The sequence below is a fragment of the Asparagus officinalis genome, chromosome 1 (genome assembly GCF_001876935.1).
Source record: "Asparagus officinalis chromosome 1, Aspof.V1, whole genome shotgun sequence".
Classification (NCBI taxonomy): Eukaryota; Viridiplantae; Streptophyta; class Magnoliopsida; order Asparagales; family Asparagaceae; genus Asparagus; species Asparagus officinalis.
This window is the reverse complement of record NC_033794.1, coordinates 20,452,414-20,479,022: the sequence shown is the minus strand read 5'-3', so window position 1 is coordinate 20,479,022 and position 26,609 is coordinate 20,452,414. Positions and strand designations below refer to the sequence as shown.

The 26,609-nt window shown below is 36.9% G+C and overlaps 3 protein-coding genes across 3 annotated transcripts in view; 1 reads left to right on the top strand and 2 right to left on the bottom strand.

The window, feature by feature from the left end:
- Window positions 1-3,662, bottom strand: part of LOC109820837 (outer envelope pore protein 21, chloroplastic-like) — a 4,102-nt gene extending 440 nt beyond the window's left edge. The window contains exons 1-4 of the mRNA XM_020387033.1: window positions 3,449-3,662; window positions 2,148-2,222; window positions 1,879-2,049; window positions 373-471 (exon numbers count right to left, since the gene is read on the bottom strand). Coding sequence (XP_020242622.1) covers window positions 373-471; window positions 1,879-2,049; window positions 2,148-2,222; window positions 3,449-3,541 — 438 coding nt within the window. The 5' untranslated portion in view covers window positions 3,542-3,662. The remainder of the gene's footprint in view (window positions 1-372; window positions 472-1,878; window positions 2,050-2,147; window positions 2,223-3,448) is intronic.
- Window positions 15,379-21,111, top strand: LOC109820829. Its single transcript, XM_020387024.1, has 5 exons — window positions 15,379-15,606; window positions 16,331-16,466; window positions 17,257-17,353; window positions 18,932-19,018; window positions 20,675-21,111. The coding sequence occupies exons 1-5, from the start codon at window positions 15,543-15,545 to the stop codon at window positions 20,807-20,809; spliced, it is 519 nt and encodes a 172-aa protein (XP_020242613.1). The 5' UTR covers window positions 15,379-15,542; the 3' UTR covers window positions 20,810-21,111.
- On the bottom strand, window positions 22,746-26,609 carry LOC109820819 (homoserine kinase). Its single transcript, XM_020387015.1, is given in 10 exon segments — window positions 22,746-23,201; window positions 25,402-25,482; window positions 25,485-25,544; window positions 25,547-25,599; window positions 25,601-25,659; window positions 25,661-25,682; window positions 25,684-26,071; window positions 26,074-26,106; window positions 26,109-26,173; window positions 26,175-26,609. Coding segments are annotated over 9 exon segments (993 nt in total). The 5' UTR covers window positions 26,411-26,609; the 3' UTR covers window positions 22,746-23,201; window positions 25,402-25,405.

Sequence of the window (26,609 nt, the reverse complement as noted above, 5' to 3'; positions counted from 1 at the left end):
TATTTATACCTCAATAGTCTTGTTTTCTTCAAGAATTTCTTCTTCATTTGCTACTCTACACTTGATCTAATGTATACAAAACTTTTTGATGCCAATATGGTAGTTTCAGATATTTGTGTGTTTTATGTGGGGGAAAAAACAAAACAAAACACACAATGGTTAAGCGGCGGTAAAATTTTAGTACAAGATATAACGCAAACATCATCAGACTGGTTGGATATAATTGGCTTTCTTAACAATGCATAATGATCAACATAAAGAGCCAATGGATTATATCTAAAAGTTAAACTTTTACAAAGAAGAGAAAGTGATAAAGTCAGTACTGAAAAGGCATACCACCTGGAAAGAATTTAGCTAATAGAGAGATCGTACCTGCTGAGATATTTCATATCCAACTTTAATTCTCACATCTTGGTCCTTTTGGAAGTCAAGTATGCTCCAAACAAACTCAAGTGCTCCTCTTGCCTTCCTCTGCACAGTGTTTCCAACAAGACAGAAAAGTTATAATCAAATTAAAACATCAATACATATGGGAACATAAGAAACATACAACAGCTTGATGAATATGATGGTTGCAGGCACATCATCAGCTATCTCTTCCTTACTATAAGTTTCATTCAAGCAAGTAATAAAAATTTTGGCAATTTTTCAATGGAACTTAGCGCTCCGTTTTGACAGAAAAATAGCTTTGATGATGATGGTTATAATGTTAACGAGAGAAGAAATAGCTAGAATTGGGATAAGCATGCCATAGAAAATAGAATGAACTAAGAGAAAGAGAAAGAGACAAGTTCAGAAATAAGACAACAGAGAAAAGGCTAGAATTGAGGTCAGCGTGAGATTTGAGAATGAGAACTTAGCAAACATGCTATTCAGCACGGAAATCAATTGCCTTCCAAATCATATTGGGCCTTATAAACTAAACATTAATCATTTTGGACAAATCAATTTTACATAACTGCCGGTGGAGAACAGACTTACAAACTCTAACTCGAGTTCCCAGTGTCAAGTGGACGCATGAGCCCTAATCTCAAAGATCTTTCCACTATAATACTTTAGTACAAAGTATACTCAAAGATCCTTGGACTCTCAAGGGTGTCAAAGGGTAAGTGTAAAAACTTTGGTTGAAGCTGAAAACAGAATATAAAGTCTTGTCAATAAAATTGCAATCTTACGGACTTGGGGATCTCTTATTCTTTACCTATAAATGTTATTTTAGGATGAGCTTTCTTCACGTCTTTACATTTGAGTTGAAGTAGCTTAGTTCGTCTGGCATTAAGTTCGAGAAATTGAAACCAAGAGGAAACTATCAATAAAAATGTAAACCTTTTATGACGTTTTCCTTAATTCTCCTTCATACTTTCTCCATCTGACACTGACATATCATAAATAGTTGAAGCATGATAAGGAAAAAAGAACTTGAAAGATGCAAATTCTCGACAAGCTTGGGAAACAACTTATGATACCAGTGATATATGTGCAATATAACTCAATGTCTAAAATTCTTATGAGCTTTACTATACTTAAAACTACAGGAAGCACTTTGTAATTTGTAGAGTTAATTATGTTAAATGTATAAAAAAACAAGCATGATGCAACCTTTTCCAATGTGAAAATCCAAGAGGGTAATGAACATATAAATTACTTCCAAAGGTTAAATACTCAATTGAACATCACATGTCTCAAACAACTACAATTCAGCTAATGCATTAGTTCCCAGAAAATAATACAAGTAGGTTATATGAAGTTTAAAATAAATGAAAAGGCCAACTAGGCTTACCGTCAAGGAAATTATTAATTTTTTCCTAATGAATTATAGATATTTAAAATCACAGGTACTTCATCGAGGTTGAGTTAGCTTCCACCAGTAATACTAACCTCTTTAAATTCTTTATCTGTATCACACCTTCCTTTGATGTTGATTCCCACAAAACCATTAGATGTGAGTGAAATTGCCTTCTTTCCTCTAATATAGTAACCGAACTTGTCACGTTTAGCAGTCTGAAGCGCCTTACTGGTCTGAACCCCTACCCCCACGCTAGCTGATAGCTACAATAATAAGGAACAGCAAAATATATCACATTTTTTTATCATACATCATGTGTTACACATGCACATTCAAAAGAGGGGGAAAATGCATGACTTACGTCCGGATAGAAGCGGCGAATGATCAGAGCAAGATAGCTTGGAGCCCCTGTCCTGGTATCTAATTCTCCATGAGCCTAAAATAAAATAATGTTGAAGAGACTAAATTGACATCACAACTCAACACTTTCTCAAATATACATGCAGTATAACAAGGGTCTGGATTGATGAGAAGGAAACAAACAGGCATTTTGCTTGTGCTGTTGAAAAGGACCATGATAATTTCCAGCGGAAAAGAGCTGATGATCATATCACAGACAGCAGCTGTGGACCTCTTTATGCCATTAAATTTTATTATCAGTCGTGTTGGGAAACAGATTATTCATTAAATTTTGGAGCCCAGCCTTACACATTCAAAATGCCAATTTAGCGAATAATAAATATTCACTAACATGCATCATAGTCGGTCCTGGTAGCTATTTGAGCGTAATTGATAGATAAGTTCGGTCCTGGTAGCTATTTCAGCGTATTGATCCACTGTCAACTCCAATCAATGACGCAGAATTGACAGTGGAGTAAAACCAGACCGAGGAAAATAAAACAAGAACCTAATCAAGATCAAACAGCCTTAATTGAAGACTAGAACAAGAGTCCGACGGAATAAACCCAAGCCCAAATCAAATATAAAGAAGGTTCTTCCATTTTCTCTTCACCGAAATCACTTGCTAGCGTCGATCAGCTCTCATTTCTTTTCTAGGGTTCTGTCATATCTTTTTCAAGCTATAACGTGGAGACTATTGAGTACAATGAATGGTACTTTATTTTTATTTTTAATTGAGATGAACAGAATAACAGATTCTGATTTCTTCTTGGGATTTTTCCGTGGACAAATATCTGAACTTTAAGTTCTAGATCCTGATTCGGATGAGGTTTTTATATGTTTCAAGCTACTTTTGTTTGGAAGCCTGATATTTCTGTGACATAATTGAGTCTGGGGTTTTCTAGTTGCGGTTGATTTCTGAAATCATAGTCCAAAACACTTGGTTGGCTGGAATCTATCGCGAGATTCCGATCCTTAGTCTGCAACTATCACCCGTTGAAGCTACATCCATACTTTAAAAGTGTGATCTTTGATAGAAGGACGAACGTTGTGAATCTATACATAAATAATTAACTGTTGTTCTAATAGTTATCTACATTTTCTTCGAGATACAATCTTGCTCAAAAACAAAGATGTAATTAAATGTTTTATCAGCAGATTAATTATCAAGATTCCAACAGGGTGAACATAGACAACATCCAATAATATAGAGAAAAATTAAAACGCGTTGGGAGTGGAAAGAGAATGAGAATTGGGGGGAACCTGAATTAGGGTTTTGGGGTCAACGGAGAGCTTTTGCTTCGCGCGGATCCTTAGAGATTTGGAATCGGAGCTGTATCTAAAGGAAGTATCCATCTCTTCCTCTTCTTCTTCGTTCTGATCTTCGAAGAGAGAGAACGGACGGCGAGAAACCCTAGCCAGTTCAACGAGAAAAACGCGGAGAAAGAAAAAAAAACCCTATCCACTCCCGCCCTTCGAATTGCATACGAAAGTGGGTTTCTAATTGGGGTTAATTGCTCACAGGCCCACGTCCTATAGCGCAATTGCAGCTAGGTCCCTACTAGTTTTAGTGTCGCAGCTCGATAGTGGGTAGCTCTATTTTATTTTATTATTATTATTATTATTATTATTATTATTTGATAAATAGACCTCTAGAGGTGAATGAATTTTTTTTTTAAAATTAGTCAGAGATCTCGCTGGATTCCGGAAGAATAGACATATGGGGTTCATCCGCAATTAGGTGATAATACACGGATCTGTCCCTAATTAATTCCTTCTCATATGTAACCTTCAAATCATAGAGTTGGTTTTTGCTCATGTTGTTCATTCACATCATCTTTATTTTGAAATTTGCCTTAAAAGATGAATTTGTAAAATAAGGGCTTGTTTGGTATGAGGTAAAAGAAAACTGGGTTAAATTTTAACATGATAAATTATTCATTCATCTATATACTGAAGTTACCGAGTTTGGTATCGTAGTTTGGCGCTGTTCATTCTATAGTACCCCTCGTTAGCCTATAGTTAAAAGAAATAATTAATAAAAGGGCTTTCGTCTATATACCCATGGTTATAACTAATGCTACATTTAAGCCTACCTATTTCAATAATCTACATTAACAACAAAATGTACAATGTGTTGGTATTAGGTGTGCTAAACCGTATCCGTATCCGAGAAAATATCCGTAACTGTATCCGTTAGGATACGAATATGGTTACTCAAATCTATAACCGATAGGATATGGTTACGGATATGATTTTGTAGTGAAATATCTGTATCCGTATCCGAAATATCCGAATACATATTAGTCATACTCTTACGATAGTTTCGATTCTTAGATTATGGATTTGTGGTTAATTTTGATGATCAATATGTCTAATCTTAACTTTTCAATTATAATGACATATTAACAAACTCTTTTGTATCATATGAACTATGTTTTTCTCAATACTATCTAGTTTTCTCATATCTGTTTTGTATCTGCATGCATATCCGCTTATATATCCGCATGTATATCCGTAACCATATCCGATTTTAGCGGATATGATTATAAATTTTTCTTACTGAGGTATATCCGTATCCGTATCCGTATCTGAGATGGGTAAGCGGATATGGATATGATAAGCATCGTATCTGAGCCGTATCCGGACCGAATGCACCCCTAGTTGGTATTGTAGCTTGGAAACATGGATGATGGATGCTACACATTACCCTTAGGGGCTGTTTGGTTCACTTTAAGAGCCCAAGGAAATCTATTTCTGCCTCTGACACCACCTCCACGTTGGATTTTTTTGCTTCCGCCCGTTTCTTTTCATCGCTTTGGTTCGCTAAGGTTTAAGATGGAAAACACGACTGAAAAAGCCTCCAACTCGGATTTTTTTCTCTCCCCGATTTCCTTCCCCAACCGAGAGAAATCGACGAAAACACTAGCCACCTCAGATTTTTCTCTCCTCGTTGATTTCTTCGGGGACGCTAGAATTACCTCCTTGCTCTAATGCCGCTAGAAATCTCCCGCGACCAGAAATCCACCGCCAGAAATCTCCGACTCTACCCCTCACGAACCCTAGTCGCCCTCCTACGCTTGGTCCCCTCCGAATCCTTCACCTCCACCCCCTCCTCGATCTCCAGCCTCGACCACCTCCATGGATCAAAGAAAGGCGGAATCTTTGAGATCAGGGGCAGAGGGTTTCATTTGGGTACGAGGAGCTTGGGCTTTAGGGCTTCGGATGCCGCTCGAGCTGGATTCGCGATGGAGGAGAGGTATTTTGAGGAGGAGAAGGTGGTGAGTTCGAAGAAAGGGGGAGATGATGAGGGGCTTGAGATTTTTAAGCTTGGGATTGATCAGAGTATTGTTGGTGAACTCGCAAAGAGGGGAATAACCAAGCTTTTCCCTATCCAGATGATGATGAAGTTGATGCGACAAATGAATGCGAACCTCAAGTGTCATATATCAATCAGGTAAGCGCTCTGTCCCTGTGTTTCTACATGTACATGTGTTGTTTTATCTCTTTGCCACTAGAAGGCCAGTTAATGCTCTGTTTGTCACTCTTATCAGTTTGAGTTCTCTAAGTATGACTACTTGAAACACGTTAAAATATACTCCAGAAGGAAGAATAAGACTTTTAAAGTTCCACACAAATACGTGTATGAATTTTCTTATATGAGCAAAACTGGGAAATTGTATTATACAAGCCGAAGTTTTGTGTAAATATGAAGTTCTATAGGATGGTATGTTACTGCTGGGAACCACTAAAGCAAATTAACCTTAGTTCATTAAGTAAGATTTTTATTTTCTGCAATTTATTTGACAGGGCTCTAGCAATGGTGAAAATATTTGTAAAGAGGCGCTTCTAGGCTTTCTTGTGAGCTAGAGATAGAGGATTCAAAATCAAATCAGAATACATGTGTGCTACATGAATTTCATTAGAAAGAAGTGACTAAGGAAGGCATGGAAAACCAACCCCTGATTAAAGGGAAAAGTGGATCATGTCAAGATCAAGAAGTGACTAAGGAAGGCATGGAAAACCAACCCCTGATTAAAGGGAAAAGTGGATCATGTCAAGATCACGACAATGCCAAAATGGGTGCAAAGAAACACTCTCAAAAATAAGTGAAAGATATTTTACTTCCATCAGGAAGAGCTGGTAAGGAGAGGCGATTGATATTTAGTATCATCTATTTTCATGAGTTTGAACAGGAGCTTTTGACATTCACACACAATCTTTTAGGTTTAATAAACAACAACATCGCTGCAATATCTACCCCATTCTCAATACCACTTCCATGTTCGCTTGATGCTATTCGACCATATGGGTATGAACAAAATTTGTAATTAATTTGAAAACAAACTCCTTGAGAAAATGTTTGAAACTGCCCTGAATTTATTTTACTGACAATTCATTGTTTTAAGAAAGATGGATAGATTTTGAGTTTGGCGGTTATTGCAGCTTAGCCTGACAAACATTTAAGCCTATTCAGTCAGGTGATGGTTCATCATTGTCAATATAACTATAAACTTAGGTTAAACGTTTTATATTCACCTGCATTTTGTTTGACTGTCTTTACAGAAATACTTTATTTTTAAATATTCTTTAAGACATATTGTGTTCCCATAGACAAAAAGATTTGAATATTATGTATCAGAGGCGCCATTGGCTTGATTATGTACTCCTTGTTTGCTCAAAAACTTGGAGCTAGTTACACTAGACTCTCCAGTAACCCATTAATACTTGCTTATATTGTACATTTGAAAACTTTTATTGGCCCCTATACCCATGTGGATTAAGGTTTAGAGATGAATTCACTTTTAAGATAATAGCATGCTTCCCAATTCTTTATATTTATGAATAGCAGAAAAAATATATACATATAGTTCTCCTATTTTCATACATAAGCAGTGAATCTCAATATAATGAACAGCTACGAAGTAGCACAACTATTTTTAGTGAACACTTCCATTGTCGACAAACCACTGGGAAAATCACATCTACGGGAAAATGCAAAAATAATGCGTTAGGATAACTGTCCATATTTCCTAAAAGTTTCTTTACCTTTCTGAGTCAATGAACTGTGAAACATATGATTTTATTGGGTTACTTAGATCTTAAAATCCATTTAGACTGATATTAGGAAGTGCGCATTGAATAAAAGTGTACTATGGACACTTGAACTTCTGGGATATTTTATTGACACGTTGCTTGAACATGTCTACATCTCTGCAATAATTATTAAAGTCGTGCTCTTGAAAACTTTTCAAACCCAGATTTGAAACTTGTTTTATGTATTGCTCATAAATTTCATTAATCATTACTCTACTTTAGCTAGTCTTCTCTGTGTTTTACAGGCACCTCTTGTCATGCTACCAAATCACTGTGCCACACATTGCTACATTGCTCGTCTAATACATTTCCAGCAACAACTGTTGAAGCTCAACCCTTTTTGTCAGACTGCTGGCTCTTTGGGCAAACCATATAACTTGTCTGCAGTGCTACAACCAGGTGCATTACTTCTAGGAGGTCCTGTCATTAGAAATCCAAATGCAGTGATCAATGGCAGTTCCCGATCTAGTTCTACATTGACTCTGGGGTATTTAGGTATTTGGTTTTCGTTGGTGACTTTTTTATTTTTAGGCTATGATGATTGTCAATTTTTCTAAGATTAGCAACCTGCAATATCTATTGATATTGCATTGGATGGCTAACAATGATGATATTGACCAAGTTCTGAGCCCTAAGCTAAACACAATGTGTGCTCGGGATTGTTGGTGGTTGTTGTGTTCAGGTTTGTGACAACTTCTATTTGTTCAGGTTGGTGGGTGTTTCCTGGTTACATGTTCTGTTGTTCAACTTCTCTTTGAGCTCATGTTTGTGCACACCAGTTTTGTGAGCACTTGTTTGTGCTATGTTTTGTGCACACATGACATCTTCTCTTTTGCTCAAGTTCTATTTGAGCTCATGTTTTGTGGATGCTCTGTTGTTCAACTTCTATTTGAGCTCATGTTTGTTCATGACCAGTTTTACCAATGCTCTAGTTTGTGCTATGTTTGTGTTCAGTCACTTGGAGTTCTATGTGTGTTCAGATTTTCTGCACCATTTGTTGATTATGATACTATTTGTGGGTGTTCAATTTAGGCTATGATGATTGTCAATTTTTCAATGTTTGTGTTCAATGATAACTGTTTGTGGGTGTTCAATTTAGGCTATGATGATTGTTCAATGTTTGTGTTCATATGATTTCAGGTTTCGTATGATTTCATTAATACAAACAGAAATTTATAATTCATTCGGGATATTATTATTTATTTATGATATATTCGTACTTTTATATGATTAAGATTACATCCCATAACTAGCACAAATAATTTTTGTCTATAGTGTGGGGTAATCTTACCTTGGTGACTCTAAACACTTTTCCATACACACTTCAAAACCAACTTTTCCCTTTTTTTCTCATGCAAACCAAACACAAGAAAAGTAAATACATTGGTTTCCCATCATTTTTTTATGCGAACCAAACCAAAACAATCTGTTTCTTGGAAAAGTTTGGAAAACTAAAAACTTGTGTTTCTTTACATGGAATTACATTTCCCTATATCTAGGAAACGAACCAAACAGCCCCTTAAAACAAATCATACTCCCTTTAAAAGAGGGAGTTGTGGAAAAACTTTCAAAAAAAATAACTAAATTTATTTTTAAATCTAGTTAATTTGTATTCTAACAATTCATAATATATTATGTGTGATTTTTTATAACAACTTCCAACCAAGTGCTTACATATACAATGCATCTTTTTAACTAAATATTTGAATATTCTAACAATTCAGTTATTTGATTACACATGAACTAATGGTGTTAATTTTGAGGGTTTTCTGTCAAGTTATTAGGGGGTTTAGTTAGAATTTTAAAGATATTGGATATTTAGTTCCAAACATCTAAACTTATTGGGAGCTTAACAACATTTACCCATATTTTAACTTTGGGTTTTTTTAATATATAGCCCTTGAATTGTACAATTTTTAAAATTTCCCCAGATCGTAATAATTATAAATTAATCCCCCAAATTATTTTATTCCCTCAACTTTAGCTCTCACTTTGATTTTAGTCAAAAAAAAGAAAAAGAAAAGCAGACTCGCTCTGAGGACACGAGCATAACACTAACATAATATAATAATAATATAATGTATAATATTAAGGTTTGTTTCGGTATAAACCTAAAGATTTTCCTCCATTCATTTTAAAATTTATTCACTTTCAAAATCAGTATTAGATCCAAAACACTATAATGAATTAGTTTTAAACCTATTTTACAATTTATCGGTTTCATATGCATTGTAAATTGCAAGCTATTTTTTTATTGCGTCTATTTTTTTATTGCGTCTATAATCAAATCCACTCAATTTGATAAAGGCTTTTGAACTATAAACCCAAAGTATTGCCTCCATTTATTTTAGACCCACACACTTCCAATGCTACTCTCAATTTTATATTACTCCTCCTGACTAATGTAAAACATACTTTGTATGTTAGTAGTTTAGTATATGGTGTAAGTTACTCTATTAGCTGTAACTTTCTATATTTATCTAAGTTGTTTAATACACAATAATTTTGAATCAAATGCCTAAACCATTTGTTTGGTATAAAATCTAAAGTTTATCCCCACTTACTCTTAAACAAGCCCCGCCTCCGAAAATGTTTTTTTGGCCTATTAACTCAAAGTTTTGCTCTCACTTATTTTAAGCTCATTCACTTCCAACCCAACCAAATTTTTTTTACTCAGTTTATTATAACAATTTAGCATAGTGTCCAAGTAATTGCATTTTGTTGTTATTTGCTATATATTTTTGTTCTAAGTTGATAATGTATAGGATGTAAACCAATTTTATTTTATTTTTTCACACTATGCTGCGACATGGAGTGGGGGGCGGGGGAGAGGAAGTTTGCTCGTTATTATTAGCACGTACTTTGATAAACTAACATGTAGAACTATGTGCGTAAAATAGTAAACAAGTTAATGACTGAATGTAAATTATCAAGGGAAAAGCTTTTGGTGGCTACCTTTGGACAGTTTTGAGTTCAGTGGCCGTTTTAGACCTCTTTTCATGCTACATCAGCTTTTGGACAAACTTTTTCGAACGGGAAGCGGCCTAGGATTCTAAATACTCAACGGCGGCTCTTAGGTCAACAACTTGTCTCTAAGGGGCTGTTTGGTTAGTTTCCTAGATACAAGGAAATGCAATTCCATGTAAAGAAACTCAAGTTTTGAGTTTTCCAAACTTTTTCAAAAAAATAGATTGTTTTGGTTTGGTTCGCACGTAAAATATGGTGCGAAACCAATGTATTTTTTTTTTTTTTTTTTTTTTTGGTTTGCATGGAAAAAAGGGAAAATTTTTGTTGATTTGACATTTCACATTTTTCTTGTGTTTGGTTGGTGTTGAAGTGGGTAGAGAATAGTTTCCCCCCCCCCCCCACTATAGATAAATTTATTTGTGCTTGTTATGGGAGGTAATCTTAATCATATAAAAGCGTGATGCGAATGTAACATAAACAAATAATAATATCCTGAATTCATTATAAATTTCTGTTTGTATTAATGAAATCATACAAAACCTGAAATAACATAAATCAGTTGCTATGAACTGCGTACCTGATTTGACTTGAAATATACCTGTTTGAGATGAAAAAAATCACATGAAACATGTTTTCCAAGGAAAAAAATAAATGAGACATATAATAATCTGATTATTCATAAATTTATGAAATACGTACCTGAATTAGCCAAAAATTCTCATGAAACCTATGAAAAACATATAAACAACCTGATTAGCCATAAATATATATATAACATAGCAAATCGCATCAAACTTGATAATTTATGCATGTTGATGAACTTTATGTGCAAAAAATCATTTGAAAATATGTCTTGACACCATGTCAAATAAATCAGCCACATGTATATGTGAATTATGGTTGTGGGCTCAGAACTTGTTCAATATCATCATTGTTAGCCTGAACAGAACCACAAAACAGAACAGGGCAGAACTTGAACAATACAGCATCCACAAAATAGAACAGGACAGAACCTGAACACAACCAGGCTACACAAAACAGAACAGGTCAGAACCTAAACACAACCAGGCTCACAAACCTGAGCATATAGGCATGAACCCCAACAAATACCCACAAATGTTGTATGATAATATTTCAGTAACGAAGAAGCCCACGACAGAAATCCAGGTGAAAGACGAAGACGACGAAGACAGCAACGAAGAAATCACAGAAGATTTCTGGCGGAAGGAGAAAAGCGAGGAGGTAACCCTAGCTTCCCAGAAAAAATCACCGAGAGAATCAAGAGGGCAGTTGTCAGAGCGGCTAGGGTTTTCCTCGATTTCTCTCGGTTGGGGAAGGAAATCGGGGAAGAAAAAAATCTGAGGTGGTGGCGTTTTCAGCGAAGTTTTCCCTCTTCAACCCGAGCAAACCAAAGCGACGAAAAGAAATGAGCGAAAACTACAATTACGACGTGGAGGTAGTGTCAGGCGCAAAAACGAATTTCTTTGGGCTTTTTAAGAGAACCAAACAACCCCTTAAAGGCTTCACATGTCATTGGAACAAATGTAAACTTCAAGATACTAAAATAAAAAAGGATTTTTTATACCAGCCCCTTATATCATTAGTAATTTGGTATTAGTCTCCTAAATCTGTGTATGTTTATATTAGTCCTCTAAATTGCTCAAATATGTCGATATTGGTCCATAAATTAAATTGAGGTTATAAATACCATGGAATATTCCGATATGTGTAACTTTATTAGGAATGGACAGCTATACACTTAGTTCTAAAACCCAAACCCATAACCCGTTAACGAACCCAAACCGATCACAGTGAACCAGTTCATTCTAATGACTCTTTTCATTTTGGAGGCTATAAAAAGCCATTGAAACTCCTCCAATAAGAAATAAATGGGAATTAACGCTCGCTTTAGTTGATATGGGAATTAACACAAATAATTCTCAAGACAGAAATTATCGTTCGTCAAATCCCCTTCTCTAAACTAGTCCCAAATCATCTAGTCTCAAAAAGCTCTAATGCTTTGGTTGGGAGTTTACTAAGGAAAGGAACAGAAAGTTAAAGAATGGAAAGAAAATGTAGGGAATGAAAGTGAAAAGATAAAATATTGTTTTGAAGTTTAGTAAGGTGAACAAAAGTAAATTTGTTTTACCTTGTTTGAGAGTTATAATAAAGAGGAGGGAAGTGAAGTGAATATGTAAAAAATTACATAAATACCATTACATATTGGATGTGAGTATACATTAGTCATTGATTTTAATGTCATAAGGGTATAATTGTCTTATCACATTGTAAAACTTTACATTGATTTTTATTCCGTCCTCTACCCTCCAAATTGGAGGGGAGGAAAATAGAAAGAAATTTAACATTTCATTCCATCCTCTAACCCCTCAAAAAAACTCCCAAGCAAGGTGCAATTGAAATTTCACTTTAACTTCCATCCATTAATCTCCATGCAAACAAGATGTAAATGAATGCAATGAACTCAATTGTCAGTGCATCCCTGACCAAACAATAACAAAATTAGTGACGTACAACACATCTTCTCAAGAAGAACTCAACATTTCCAATACAAATTCAAAGAAATTCAAGATCGATCACCTAGATCATAAATCATACATACAAAACATAAATCTCAATCAAATGCTATCCTATCAATCAATCAAAACACGGAAGCAAAATGATTCAAGATCTCTCAACCGAAACCTAAACAAGATCAAAAGAGAAAGAGCAAACCTCAAAACCTATAGCATTACGTTCCCTAGGGTTTCTCCTCAACTCGATTCCTTCCTCTTAAATCGAGACACCAACAACTCAGGTAGTCACAGTCACCGCCTCTTTGTCAATCCAAGCAATTCAAAGACACTGCCATTAAAGAGAGAGGAGAGAGAAGATCTACAGAGTGAGAGTGCTACTTCACTTCACCTAAAATCTTATGGGGATTCTTTTTATTCAATCTGCTACTACTGTTTAGAGTGAATTTGGATGTAAAAGTTATTTACCCCCAGTGGGGGTGCTCGGGTGGAAAGGTAGGAAATTTTTTGCTAAATATCCCGAGTTCGAAACCCCATTCATGCACTCAACTGTCCTCTATTAGTGAGCATGGTGCTTAGTGGGGAATCAAGTTTTTACTTAGTCTGTTGGAGGTCCTTGCTGATGGAACAGTCTATGAGCAGGTGCCCTGCCACTGAAAGACTGGGCCCAAGTTGCCTTAATACTCAAGAGAGTAGTCATTCAAACTTAGGCCAATTAACCAGCTCCTGCTCCAGCCCTACTTGACCAAGGTTTTCCCCGTCACAAAAAAATCTGGTGCACGAGTGTATATAAAGGAGAATTTTTTAAAAAAGACCCTTTTTTAAAAAATAATTAGCAAAATTATTGTTAGTGCTTCAATTATTGAATAATAATCTTTATTCAGTAGTAGACAAGTGTCTCACATTAACTGCCTAATTAAATCATTTCACCACTTTGAAATAACCAAAAGTCCCCATCTCGGACGACTCTAAGGGTCAATATCTCACATAGCTGGCTCAAAAGGTGATGCGTGTCGATCTCCTCAGGTCGACTCCACAGGCGACCTACGCAACCGCTTGTTCGGAAGACATCTCTTGGGGTTGACTAGAAAGGCGATACTTCTCGGCCCTCTACCTGGCGAGTAGAAATGCAATGACATATCTCGAGCCCCCTTGCTGACAGTTGTTCGCCATCACATTAAATGCATGGTCAAAATGATCATTTCTCCGTCCTTAAAGATCTTTATAACACATTATACCATGTCAGCACCACGTGCCTCCTGTCACTTCACGTTAAACATCAAAGTGACTCCCGTCACTAGGCAGCTGACACCTGTAAAGCAAGTACTACCTCAGCTGCTAGCCCATACTCGGCCGAAGTTACCAAACCGCACCTCTACTATTACTATAAATAGGGGGACTATTCTCAGCACCAAGGTAAGCAATTCCCTGCTCCATGAGCTCTAGAACTTCTACAGTTTATTTTCTTCTCCACTCAAGCAATATACTCACTTGATCGTCAGAGAAACAACCGGAGGATCTAACTCCGCCCTCTTACGAGTTCTTACATGCGTAGGGAAGGACAACTTGCTCCGGAACTGAACATTTGGAGGAGTTAGAGGACTCTTGACAACTAAACCCCCCTCTTAATTAGTTGTTTGAAAACTAACATCAACAACGTCCTTTTTGCTAAATAACTAGTAGTCTTGTGTGTTACCTCTCCCCTTGAGAATACATAGTTCCAAGCATTCTCTTAGTTAAAACAACCACCTCACTCGCTCTCTCATGGCCAAATCCTCAAAGCAAATTGCATCAGGTTTCCAAAGGCTTTATCTCCACCTAATCCCATCAAAACCCAATTCCCCAATCCCTTATCTAAGCCCTCTCTATAGGAGATCTTACTCCACTGAATTCCCCCAAAACCCATCTCTCAAAATAGCATCTTTTCTTGAATCCTCTCCCAAAATCACACTTTTCAACCCAAAAACCTTTCCCCATCTTAGTCTTCCAATTCAAGGCGGCTAGTTTCAATTAGAACCTTCAATGTGGGAAATTCAATGCTGGGTTTGGGGAATTAATAGGCAAGGATCCTCTTTCAAATATCAAATCGGGGCTTTTGCGGGACAGAGAGGCTTTAGGGCTGCACGATGAGCCATTTTGAAAGAGGAATTACTTAGTTCTTGTAGGTGCTGGGGGTGTTGTTATCTGCATTGCACTATGAAGGGTGATGTTTTGGGTTGTCGGCATTTTTTCGTGCTTTCGAAGGGCGTGAAGAAGCATGAGTTTCTTGCTTGTTTCTGTTTAATACACAGGACTATTAGTCCCGTGTGTTTTCTGGGTTGTGCTTAGGAAGTAATTAACGAATGTTAAATGTACATGACTAGTAGTCCCGTGCGTTTTCAATACCAATTTTTGTAAAATCGGTCACTTTTTAGCCAGCATCGGTGAGCAGGCAAAAAAAAGATTGATTTTACTAATTATTTAGTAAAAAGATCGTTTTTACTAATTATTTTTTTGAAAATGGTCTTTTTTTTTTAATTCTTCGTATATAAATTCCGGGCCCACATAGGATTCAAAGAATCACTGGGTGTACACCCGCTCTTGGTCTCCATAAGCGAGTGAAAGGAGCTCCTCCGATATTATCGAAGAGTAGTAGCTCCTGCTTCCGTTGATCTCTCAGAAACTACAAAAATTCCCGTCTATTCCTCTTTCCTTCAAATTCCCCCCTTTTCTCTTCGAAAATTTCTCAAATTATCAAAGAATAAGGGCGAAGAATCATCATCATGGCGGTGGTTCTCTCGAATTCCTTAATCTCTGCTGCCGATCTCCAGCTCCGGCCCATTTATGGTACTTATCTCTCTCTCAATTTTACCCACTGCATCAAATTTATCAACAAATGTTCATTGCTCTAGCTTGGCTTCTGCTTGTTGACCTAGCAATTTCCAATAAACGGAATTTTTTAAGGAAGAGATGATTATACGAGACGAATTTGCATTTCTGGTTGTTGGAAGGTTCTAGATTTACTTTGGCTTCGGTATTTTTTGTACACCCCTCTTACCGTTTTGAGTTTGGTATTTTTTTTTTCTTGCTTCGGCGAGGTTTTGGTATTTTTTTTTCCTTGGCCAAATATGCAATTAGCCCCAGAACTTCGCTGCTGGCGAAAAAAGCTGCGAAATCTCTCGTGATTCTATTAGTGCGAAACAAGAGGATGTACAAAAAAAAAAAAAAACCAATCTAGTAATTTAGCAGATTTATTTTAGAAGTCACGGGAAAAAAGAAATGAGACATAAGTAAAGAAATATAATAATTACTAATAAGAAAAGTGATAAGCCACATCTTTAATTAATAGTCACTTGTTACAAATTCTGCAACCACTGACTGATGTTTTATTAGTTTAGTATGTTGTAGATATGTAGATAGATAGAGTGAATTGTAATTCCTTACTCTAGATTTTAACTTCTTTCGACCACAGTTTTTTCATTTTCATCTATAATTGGTGTTTTCCTCTGGAGATTTGTTTGCGTCTTCTTATGGTCTTTTCTTTTTTTTTTTCTTTTATTTATTGGCTAAGGTTGCCCCTTGAAGCCATTAAAACAGCAGGCTCTTGTAACTATCGGCTCAAGTAACTTGTCATCGCTGCGAATAATTCACCCGAAAAGATTCACTGAGAACCACAAGAGAGGGCTTTCAGTTCGAGCTAGCTTCAGGTTCTTGATTTTTTTTCTCGACATTTTCTTCCTTCAGTTATAATATTTATTTCTACAATTTCAATGCTCAATCAGATATATTAGATGATTTACGGACATCACCTGATAGTGTTGCTATTTAAGTTATTTCATTCTAAATCAATTCATGAAGCATTAGCTGTAAAACTATTAGAGGAGTTGACCTTTTAGCTTGATATTTCAATAGGAAAAAAATTAAAATGTTAAAGGATTTTCATCTTAGAAGCAAATAGTTTGACATATTGGAATAGGGTGTGCCTTGTGATGTGGGCAAGTTCAGAAAGAGGGTTATGCATCCACATCAATGCAGGCATAAGTTTGTGCATATCTGTGCGCATAACGCATTCAATCTTTGGATCTCATTCATCCTCTGCTCAAATTGATAAAGTGAGAAGAGTAGAAAGAAACAAAGAACACTGTAAAACATATGAAGCTTGGATCTTTGATTGGCTAAACAATATGTTTATGTGAGTACTTAGTTTCCAGTTAATGGAACATCCTTTGTTTTACACAACTGAAGACTATCAAACTTTAGACTGCACTCCTATTTCATTTCAAACATGCCTTGGAATGAGTTATGCGTCCTAATTGCAGATCTCCTCAAGGGGCGCATTAAAACTTTTCATTACAGCACATTTCTATGGTTCCACACTGCCTCTGTTTATTTCTTTGTGACCCTTTTTTCTTTATTTGCATCCAATTTCATGTTTTGGTACGTCATGTAATTTCACCCTAATATCAGACAGACAAATAAGATTTGGAACTTTTGCAGTGATGGCAGAAGGCCAAACAACACCAATATCTTCATTGGGGGAGTCGTCTTGGGAGGATTAATAGTGGGGGCACTTGGTTGGCTTTATGCACCTCAGGTAATAATTTTATAGGTTATGTCCATTTGAAACTAACATTTGCTTCTGAATATTTTTGATCTGTTAACACAAGCTTGTGCACTAGAATTAGCTATTTGCATCTGATACAGGAGTATTCTTATTGAATGTGCTAAAATGTGTTTGCCTTTTGGTAGAGGGGGTTTCTTTTTTAAATCTCCCTTACCACCTCCACCCACCTGCCCTATTGATGCTATCTAAATGAGTTGGTTGGTAAATTCTCTCTAAAAGCAGACACATTCGATGGTGGAAGTTATACTGTCCCACATTCATTTGAGAATGTACTGTGGTGCACAAAGTTGCATGGAAACGGGTATGGATACTAGTGTGGGTACGGGCATTGGACACGGCAAATCTGTGAAATGTAGGGTATGAGGACACAGCTACACACACATACACACACACACATATACATATATATATCGAAAATTAGTAATTTACATGAGGTCATTATTATTTTTCAATTCATGTGCTATTTGAATTTAGTAGAACAAAAACGAATATATGGAGAGCATTTTTAGTAAAACTAAGAAAAAAAGAGCCTATACTGAATATTGATGGTTAAGAAATATCTAAAATTAATTATTTTTACTATTTAGGATCAATCATTCGGCATGATGGTGAGATTGAGAATGATGTCCACCGAATCATTTGTGTTGGTTGAAAAGGAGGAGTGCTTCGGGAGTCTTATATGATCATAGAGTACTAATGAAACTAAAGGGAAGATTCTGTAGGACGGTTGTAAGCCCAACAATGCTTTTTGGGTCAATGTTGGGCAATTTAAAAATAACATGTATGAAAAATGACTGTAGAAGAAATGAGAATATTGCCATGGTCTTGTGGGTATACACTAAAAGATAGGATAATAAATGAGTGCATCCGTAGTAAATTAGATGTTGCTCCTATTGAGAATAAAATGAGAGACAATCGACTAAGATAGTTTGGTCATGTACAAAGGAGACCTCTTAGAGCACCGGTTAGGAAAAATGATAGTATTATAGTTAATGGGGCTACGAGATCTAGAGGTAGACATAAAAGAACTTGGTTGGAAGCAATTAAGAAGAATATGATTATGTTTAACTTAACAAAGGAGATGTCCCATAATAGAATGGAATGAAAGAATAGGATTCATGCAGCCGACCCTAAACATTTGGGATAAATATTTTGATGTTGTCGTTGTGCTATTTGAATTTAAATTTCATCATATTTTTAAGTTTTTTTATTATGTTGATTATTATAAATTGGAAACTGCTTGTTTTTTAACTGGACGCTTAAACCATCCTTTTAAATCATAGTTTTTAACTTGGATATAGGCTAAAACAACTGGCCCCATGTCTAACGAGTTTCAAGATATGACATGAAGTGTAGGATATGCATCCAAGTGTATGAAAAGTATTTTAAATTAAAACATATATCGTAAAATTGAGTACTTGCACATATCTAAGGAGTGTCCATGAAGTTTGGGTATGGGTTAAATGTCAGGTACGTGTCGGGCACGGGTACGGCTTCATGATACAAGTACTTATCACCTTCTGTTTGAAATTTGTTCTCTCTTTTCAGATCACTAGAGCATTGGCTGGGACTGATAAGAAGGATTTGATGAGGAAGCTGCCGAAATTTATATATGATGAGGAAAAAGCTTTGGAGGTGAGCCTTTCACCATGTCAGTGACTATAATGTTATTATCTTTGAACATAAGTTTTTTGATGATTACACCATTCTGTTTAAATACATGATTGGTTCCGTTCAGTAAAAATAGGAGACTGTAGCATAGTTTTTTCATATCATAATACCCCCCCATCCGTCATATGTAATCATAAGGCTTGGCATTTGGCGAAAAAGAAATGGAAAAAAATTTGGTCAGGTCTGTTATGCATATTCATCACTCGCCCATATTGAGTTTGAGAAAAACCTTTGCTTCCAAAACTAGAGGGGCTAGTGTACTTATTTTCAAGCACTTCTACAGTTCCCTTTTATAACCAGATCATTAAGAAAAAGAAAAAAAGAATTTGTTAGTTTCATGTTACTCATGTTGCGGAGTTATTTATGCAAGAAGAGAAAATGTGAATGTGACATTTGCTGAAAGCTCATGCTTTGTGATGCCCCAAAGTAGACCGAGAATTGATTTACTTGATTGAAGACTATATAAATTTGAATATTAAAAATAGCGAGTTGGGGTTTCTGTAGATTAGATAAGAAATATCTTCAGTTATGCTGTATAAGATATACACTTGTTTTCCTAGGCACATACTGTGTGGATATACTTTCTTTCGTGTGTTGCTCTTTCCATTATGATCATGTACACCTTTCTACACCTTTTCTCACTCTAGCTATCCAAATCATATATAGGATATTTGATAATCCAAAATTAGAGGCAAAAGTGGGATAGTGGATTCACTTTTAGCCAACATCAAGAACACACCAAAGAGACGGAACGTTTATTAGCATCGAGTGAAAAGTATATGGTGGTGCCAAAGTTTATTGGATTCAGATTTTGGATCCTATTCAGAATAAGACTCTGCACTCATTAACAAATTTAATACCAATTCAAATAACCCCACACAGATCTGCTGTTGCATATTATGCCAAATCCTTGTCAAACCAAAAAATAACTTCTGTGTTTGGGTTAATGGATTTCTGGTCTATATGAGTCATCCAACAATTAATCTGTACCTTGAGTCCAATACATAGAAAATGCCTCATTTAAAAAAAAAATCCACATCCTCCAAATGCCCTGAAGGGCATCAAGCGTGGAACGTGCTGATCAAGTCCAAGCAATGCTTGAACTTGATGACTAGAAGAGGCTTTGTCAACACATCAGCTGGAGTATTTGCAGTAGCAACCTTCTTCACAAGAATAGAGTTACGTCTTTCAACAACGTTCGTTCTCTCATAATATTTCTGGTTTTTTGTTTAACTCGGTAGCAGCTTTGACTATCACGATAAATAGTCAACTCCTCATCTAAACTAAATGCACGAAGTAAACTCTCAATCATAAAGTATACTGCCTTAGTAATTGTCATATATTCCTATTCAGCAATGGGTAATGCAAGTATAGCCTTAGGATTTTGCATTCAGTAAAAGGAGCAAAAGACACAAAAGAAAGACATTTTGAATAAAGATCTCAGGTGCCTTTTTCCTATTGGTTTTACTGAATCTTTTCAATAATGGAAAAGTGTTTCTCATGGTACGGAACCACATATTATCTCTAGACAATTTTTTGCTAGTTTCACATGTACTTTAGCTGCTTCATGTCTAAACTTTGACTAACAATCACTGATGATCTAATTGGGAAATAAAACAGAGAACCCGCAAGATACTGACGGAGAAAATCGCACAACTCAACTCTGCCATCGATGATGTCTCGTCTCAGCTTAGAGCTGAGGATGATCCGAATGGTGCAGCAGTAGCATCTGATGAAGTTGAAGCTGCAACTTGAGCTCTCTTTTGTTGAAAATAAGTTTTGGAACTTTATTTGTTGAACTAATGTTTTTACAGAAGCAAGTATATTGTTAGAGATTTTCATAGTGAACTTATAGATATTTGTCATCACTGTTTGTACTTTTGAAATTTCTGCTCTGTAAGGGTTGCCAACATCTGTTATAGAATGTGACGACGAGGATGACGACGACGACAACAACAGCAGCAGCAAAGCCATTATCCAATTTGTTATAGAATGTGACGGTGCAATGAATATTGATATCCTTCAACTTTCGAATCCAGTCTTGTTGCATTTGTTGAGCGGCCTCTCTTAACTCTGTCATGTTGAAGCAAATATTTCCCTTGTCAACTTGCCTTGATAAGGTGAAGACTCTTTTTTACTTGCTCACTTGGGGGTACTTGTGAAGCGGTTGGCTGTGTATTAAGTTAAGGATATAGAGTAGTTGCAGAATGAAAATTTGTGAAGAAGGTAACCGAAGTCTTCTGTAGGGGGTGGTGGTGCTGGGGTTGGTGTGCTGTAAAAGGGGTTGTTAGGCATTTAAGTTGAGGGCAGATATGGTTGAGCTGCTTGTCTGGCCCTTGCAAGTAAATAGACTAATGAATGAAACAGCTAAACACAAACAAATGACCCAGCGATAAGAGCTTTGCTACAGGGACCCAAAATATGGAACCAATTGGAGGGACAGGTGAGGTGTCCCCCTCCTATTGTATAATGAGATGATCATCATTAATGATGGTCAGCTCATTATGCAATAGGAGGGGAGCACCTCACATGTCCTCCCTGTTGGTCTCATATTTTGGGTCCTTGGGGAATGCGATAAATAGAGAAATTAATTATACAGTTAGACACAAATAGATATAATGCAGTAAAATTCAAAACTCATGTCGATATGTACACTTTCTAACCGGCTAAATTGCATTTAAATGCCATATAGTTTCACTAACTCTGCGCTCAATTGACCTCTATTTTAAAACCGGGCGAATAAGTGCCCCATCGTATTTAAATGTTGCAGATAAATGCCTCAAAGTTTAAAATATTGCACTTTGATGCCCTCTTACTTACTTAATATCGCACGCTGTTGTCCCCTTGTTGGCCAATATTGCATATAAACAACATCAGTTCGTAAATAGCCTTACTTTAATACCCTTAAAAGTTTCTAAAAGTTACACTTTAGTACCCCATGTTATATGATATTCTTGCATACATAGAGAATTGTTAACAATATCTGGATTGTTTTAACTTTGGGGTATTTATTTGCTCGGTTTTAAATAATGGGTCACTTAAGTGCAATGTTGGTGAAACTATAGGGCATTTAAGTGTTATATAATCCTTACGAACTTGACACAGAGCACATGTTGGATGGTTTGTGTTCATGCGACCTTTATTTAAGTTGAGGGGACTAGTATTTTTGCTCCCCTATTTTCTCCCCCTCTTTGCATCACTATAAGTCCTCCGAGTATTCTCCGGTATAGTTGATCATGGGGTTGCAGATGAGAGCGACTAGATTCATTGATGGCTTTGGAATCGAGTCTTTGATGTTGGTCCCAAACATTTTCTAATTGTTGCATTAGGTAAAATGAAACATTTAAAAGTACTCGAAACTTTCTTGCCCATCAAATAGTGTGCAGTAGATATCAATAGATTAATTATAGCTTGGGCAAAAAATATACTAAAAGTTCGGTAATATCACAACTTGATTCTAATATGATTAAAAAAATCTTATTTCAGTATATATTACATATTTATGGTTTCCTTCAAAAATAGCTAAAATACAACAACATGCATTTAAAATATCAAAGAATTTCAAGAGATCCTGGCTTCCCACCCTTGATTTCGTTAATGCTCCCATTAGCCTAGATAGACATTATAATGAAATTTCGTGAAAACATGCAATCAGTCAAATAATTTAAACAAACTTGTCTGCAAACTCATATTCAGTATTCAATCAGGATTCCTTGAACATTTATTAATTCGTCTCGAACATGAGTTTGACATCAAAATAGAGTATGGTAATAATTGATGATATAGAACAACTAAAGAAATCCAACTTAACTTAAAATTATTCCGGAAAAAAATAATTGAGATACAAACCCGATGGTGAACCAAAGGAACATTCTCGCTACAACAGATACACATGCAAAATTCCTACACGCTTATTTTTCTGCAACAGCAATGGAAGTTCAGCAACAACCTGCACCATTTAGCATCTCCAAGCCACAACCTGCACCATTTAGCATCTCCAAGCCGCTTGTATGCAGAAAAGAAGTACACTGCACGAGATCGTGAGAGTGGTTCTCAACCATATAATGATAATACAGCTTCTTGTCTAATCACAACAATCACGATTCACATCCATCTACTTGGAGATTGCAGACACATTACTTGACACCTGCAATGAACAGAAAACTCGGTTCAGGAAATTAAACTACTCAATGCTGTGCCTATTTTAAGTTTTTAACATTAGACGGGTTAGACAGGGATAAAGATTAATCAACATCATCGCCTTTCCTATAAAAGGAGGATTTATGAGATTGTATAGAAGTTCATGACAAACACCCTCAATTAGTAACACACAAAAGCTGAGTAAACTTAGCCATCAAATAAACGTGTAGAGAAAAGCATGTTCCTTTACAAAGTCTCAGCTCTAAGTGGTCTTCCTTGACTGGCCATGTATTCTTATCTATAAGGTTATAGTGTACGAGCATCGACTATTATGGTCAATGATTTCATATCAAGTACCAAGTTCACTCTAACAAGACATTTTTGAAGAGAAAAAATGCATTAAAATGTTTCATGCAATAGAAATGACATTAATGCAAGGATTTTGCTGGACTCCTAACACAGAAACATGGAAGAATGAGATTGTAGTGATTATTTAAAAAAAATTGCTTTTGTTTTTTGTTTTTGTTTCTGGTTTTGTTTTGGTTTCTGTTTTTTTTTTAAAAAGGCTAAACATAACCGAGACTTGCAATAGACAGATCACTGATGGTTCAGAAAATTAAACCGTGAATTTTAGCATGGATGTCAAGTAAACTACTTGATGTTGTGTCTGTTTTAAGTTTTTAACTTTAGACAGGGATTAAGATTATCAACATCATCGCTTTTTCTATAAAAGAAGGATTTATGAGATTAGATAAAAACTCATGAGAAACACCCGCAATCAGTAAAACACAATAGCTGAGAAAACTGTAGCCATCAAATAAACGTGCAGAGAAAAGCATGCTCCTTTCAAAACAAAGCCTTACTCCAAGTGGTATACCTTGACTGCATGCATATTCTTAGCTATAAGGTTATATTTTATGCACATCGACTATTATGCTCAATGATTTTGTATCAAGTACCAAGTTCACTCTGACAAGATGTTTTTGTAGAGGAAAAAATGCATTAAATTTTCTCATGGAATGGAAATGAAACTAATACAAGGATTTTTCAGCACTTCTACTACAGAAACTTGCAAGCACTGTTTTATAAAGCCTCCGCCTAGTCCGCCTAAGCGTAGCCTAGGCATAAGCAGTACCTACGCCGCCTAACGAGCACCTAGCGCCCAAGCGGTATCTAGGCTACCCACCTAGATTTTGAGAATGTTTAGAGGAGCATTGTCTGCTTACGTGGACTACACCCTTTACGCATTGATCATGATTTTCTGTGTTGCAGCTTCCACGTCCTCCAACCTCCTACAAACTCCTTTAACCTCTAAATATGAACACCTCCACTACCTCCTCCGACCTTTAGCAAAGCCTCTTCGGCCACCACTTAAATGAAGAAATAAATCCGCTAAGATACAATGTCGGCACCTAAGCTTTCTATAACATTAATATTTACTATCAATTATTATAATAAAAAAACCTCCAAGACTCTAGACGACGGGTCCAATGACTAGGTCTCCTAGCACTTTCTATAACCTTGCTAGTTATTACTTTAGCTATTTAGCATTTAATAGGCATGGGTTATTGTGGATCTAAGATTGCTTTTTTTTTTTGCAAATTTATATGAATGTAATACATACTTTTATCAATTATTATAATTAAATAATTTAAAAAATAGCCAAACGTCTGGGTGCCGCCTAGGCATACATCTAGGTGCTAGGCACTGGCTCAAACGCCTAGTCTGCCTAAGACCTTCTGTAACATTGCTTATAAGAATGTTATTGTTGTAATAATTTCATTTTAATGTATTATAATTAATTTATTATTAGTATTTATTTATCTTTTTGAGGCTAAAAATAAGCAAGATGGCGCTCAAGAGCTCACATACAGCAATTGATAGATATAAGTTGCATGGCTGACTAAGAATTTATAGATGACTGACTGTATCTAATATGTGGCTCATCCAAAAATGGATGTAAACAACTGCTTTAAACTTCTATTGATGGGTGAAGTATGACTAATACATGAGAAATAGTGTGTTTATGTCTGTCTATCTATTAATAAATATGTGTTTCCTGGTGAAAGTTAGACTCAAGCTTTATACACAATTGCATGTCTTCAACACCCAAACATTTCCCTTCGTTCAAAAATTAAGCATATATTCTAGAATCTGAAAAAATAAATCCTTAAGATGATCAAAAGTATAAACATGATGATATTTACCTTCTCAATCGTCACTAACAACCCTCGCCCCAACTCGATCCAACCTCGCAACTGTTGCCCTCGCCTTCAACCCTCCCCCTCCAAGAAAGCCTCCACCATCCTGTTCCCAATCTCCCTCCCCTTCTCCTCCTCATCAATCACCCCACCGCCGTGGGCCCCGCCCGCTGATCGTGCCACCCATATGCCCCCGCCTCAACGCGCCCTCTTCACCATCTCCATCCCCGGTATAAGCCCAGCCCGTCGCGGCTCCACTATGCCTATCACTCACCATTGACTCCCCATACCCTAACATCTCCTCCCACCACAAGCCGCCACAGTGCTGCAGCCTGGCTCGAATTAAAAATGTGGTCTTTCATCCCAATCTCACCCGGTAGAACCTCCCTCATCTTTTTAGTTGGCGCCTCGAATTCGGGGCTTACAAGCACAAAGAACAGATCTTTATCACCGGGAAACACCAACGGCATGATCTCAAACGGATTATAATTTCGAACCAGCACAAAACCTCCAAGGATCGCCGGAGCAATGTTGTCCGCATGATATCCACTAACTCTCTTCTCTGATTCCAACCCAGCGAGAATAAGATCCAAAGGATCGAGAGGGTTGCCAAAAATAGCATTGACCGCGGCTACAGCAGCGGCAGCCGAGGCGGCGGAGGAGCGCGAGGCCGGACACAGGGTAGCCCTTTGTGAAGAGAGAGCGAGAGGCGACAGATCTAACCTTAAGCATCCTCATCGCAGCGATGGCGGCGATCCCGCGCAGTTGAAATTAGGGTTTTGGTGAGCTTCGGAGCGCCGGTGATGGATGAGATCGAGATCGTTCCAGGCTCGACCCCGGGTCCACGGAGATGGTGACGGTGTCGCGAGGGTGTTACGGCGCACCCGAGGAAATCGAACCGGGGCGAGTGTTGGCGACGGTGGCGGCGAGCGAAGGCGGTTAGGCGTTTCGACGACGGGGAGGATCTATGGCCTACGGTCTTGGTGTAGGGGTTAGGGTTTTGGAGGCGGAGCATTTTATGCTGGAGAAGGTGAAATGGGTGGCGCTTTTGCAATTTTTGTTGAAGGGCGGGGAGATTTGGGGAAGATGGGAAGTAGCCGCCGTCGCCATTTTGATGGAGAGAAGCGGCAGAGAGCTTTGCGAATTTTCCCACGCCGGAACAGTTTTACTTAGGGTGTGTTTGGGAGTTTACTAAGGGCTTGTTTGGATTGAGG

Bases quoted from the DNA above. Each gene is read 5' to 3' on its own strand.
- LOC109820829 (XM_020387024.1), top strand. From the start codon at position 15,543: ATGGCGGTGGTTCTCTCGAATTCCTTAATCTCTGCTGCCGATCTCCAG. The intron at 15,607-16,330 runs GTACTTATCTCT...TTATTGGCTAAG, and splicing joins CCAGCTCCGGCCCATTTATG to GTTGCCCCTTGAAGCCATTA. The intron at 19,019-20,674 runs GTGAGCCTTTCA...GAAATAAAACAG, and splicing joins ATGAGGAAAAAGCTTTGGAG to AGAACCCGCAAGATACTGAC.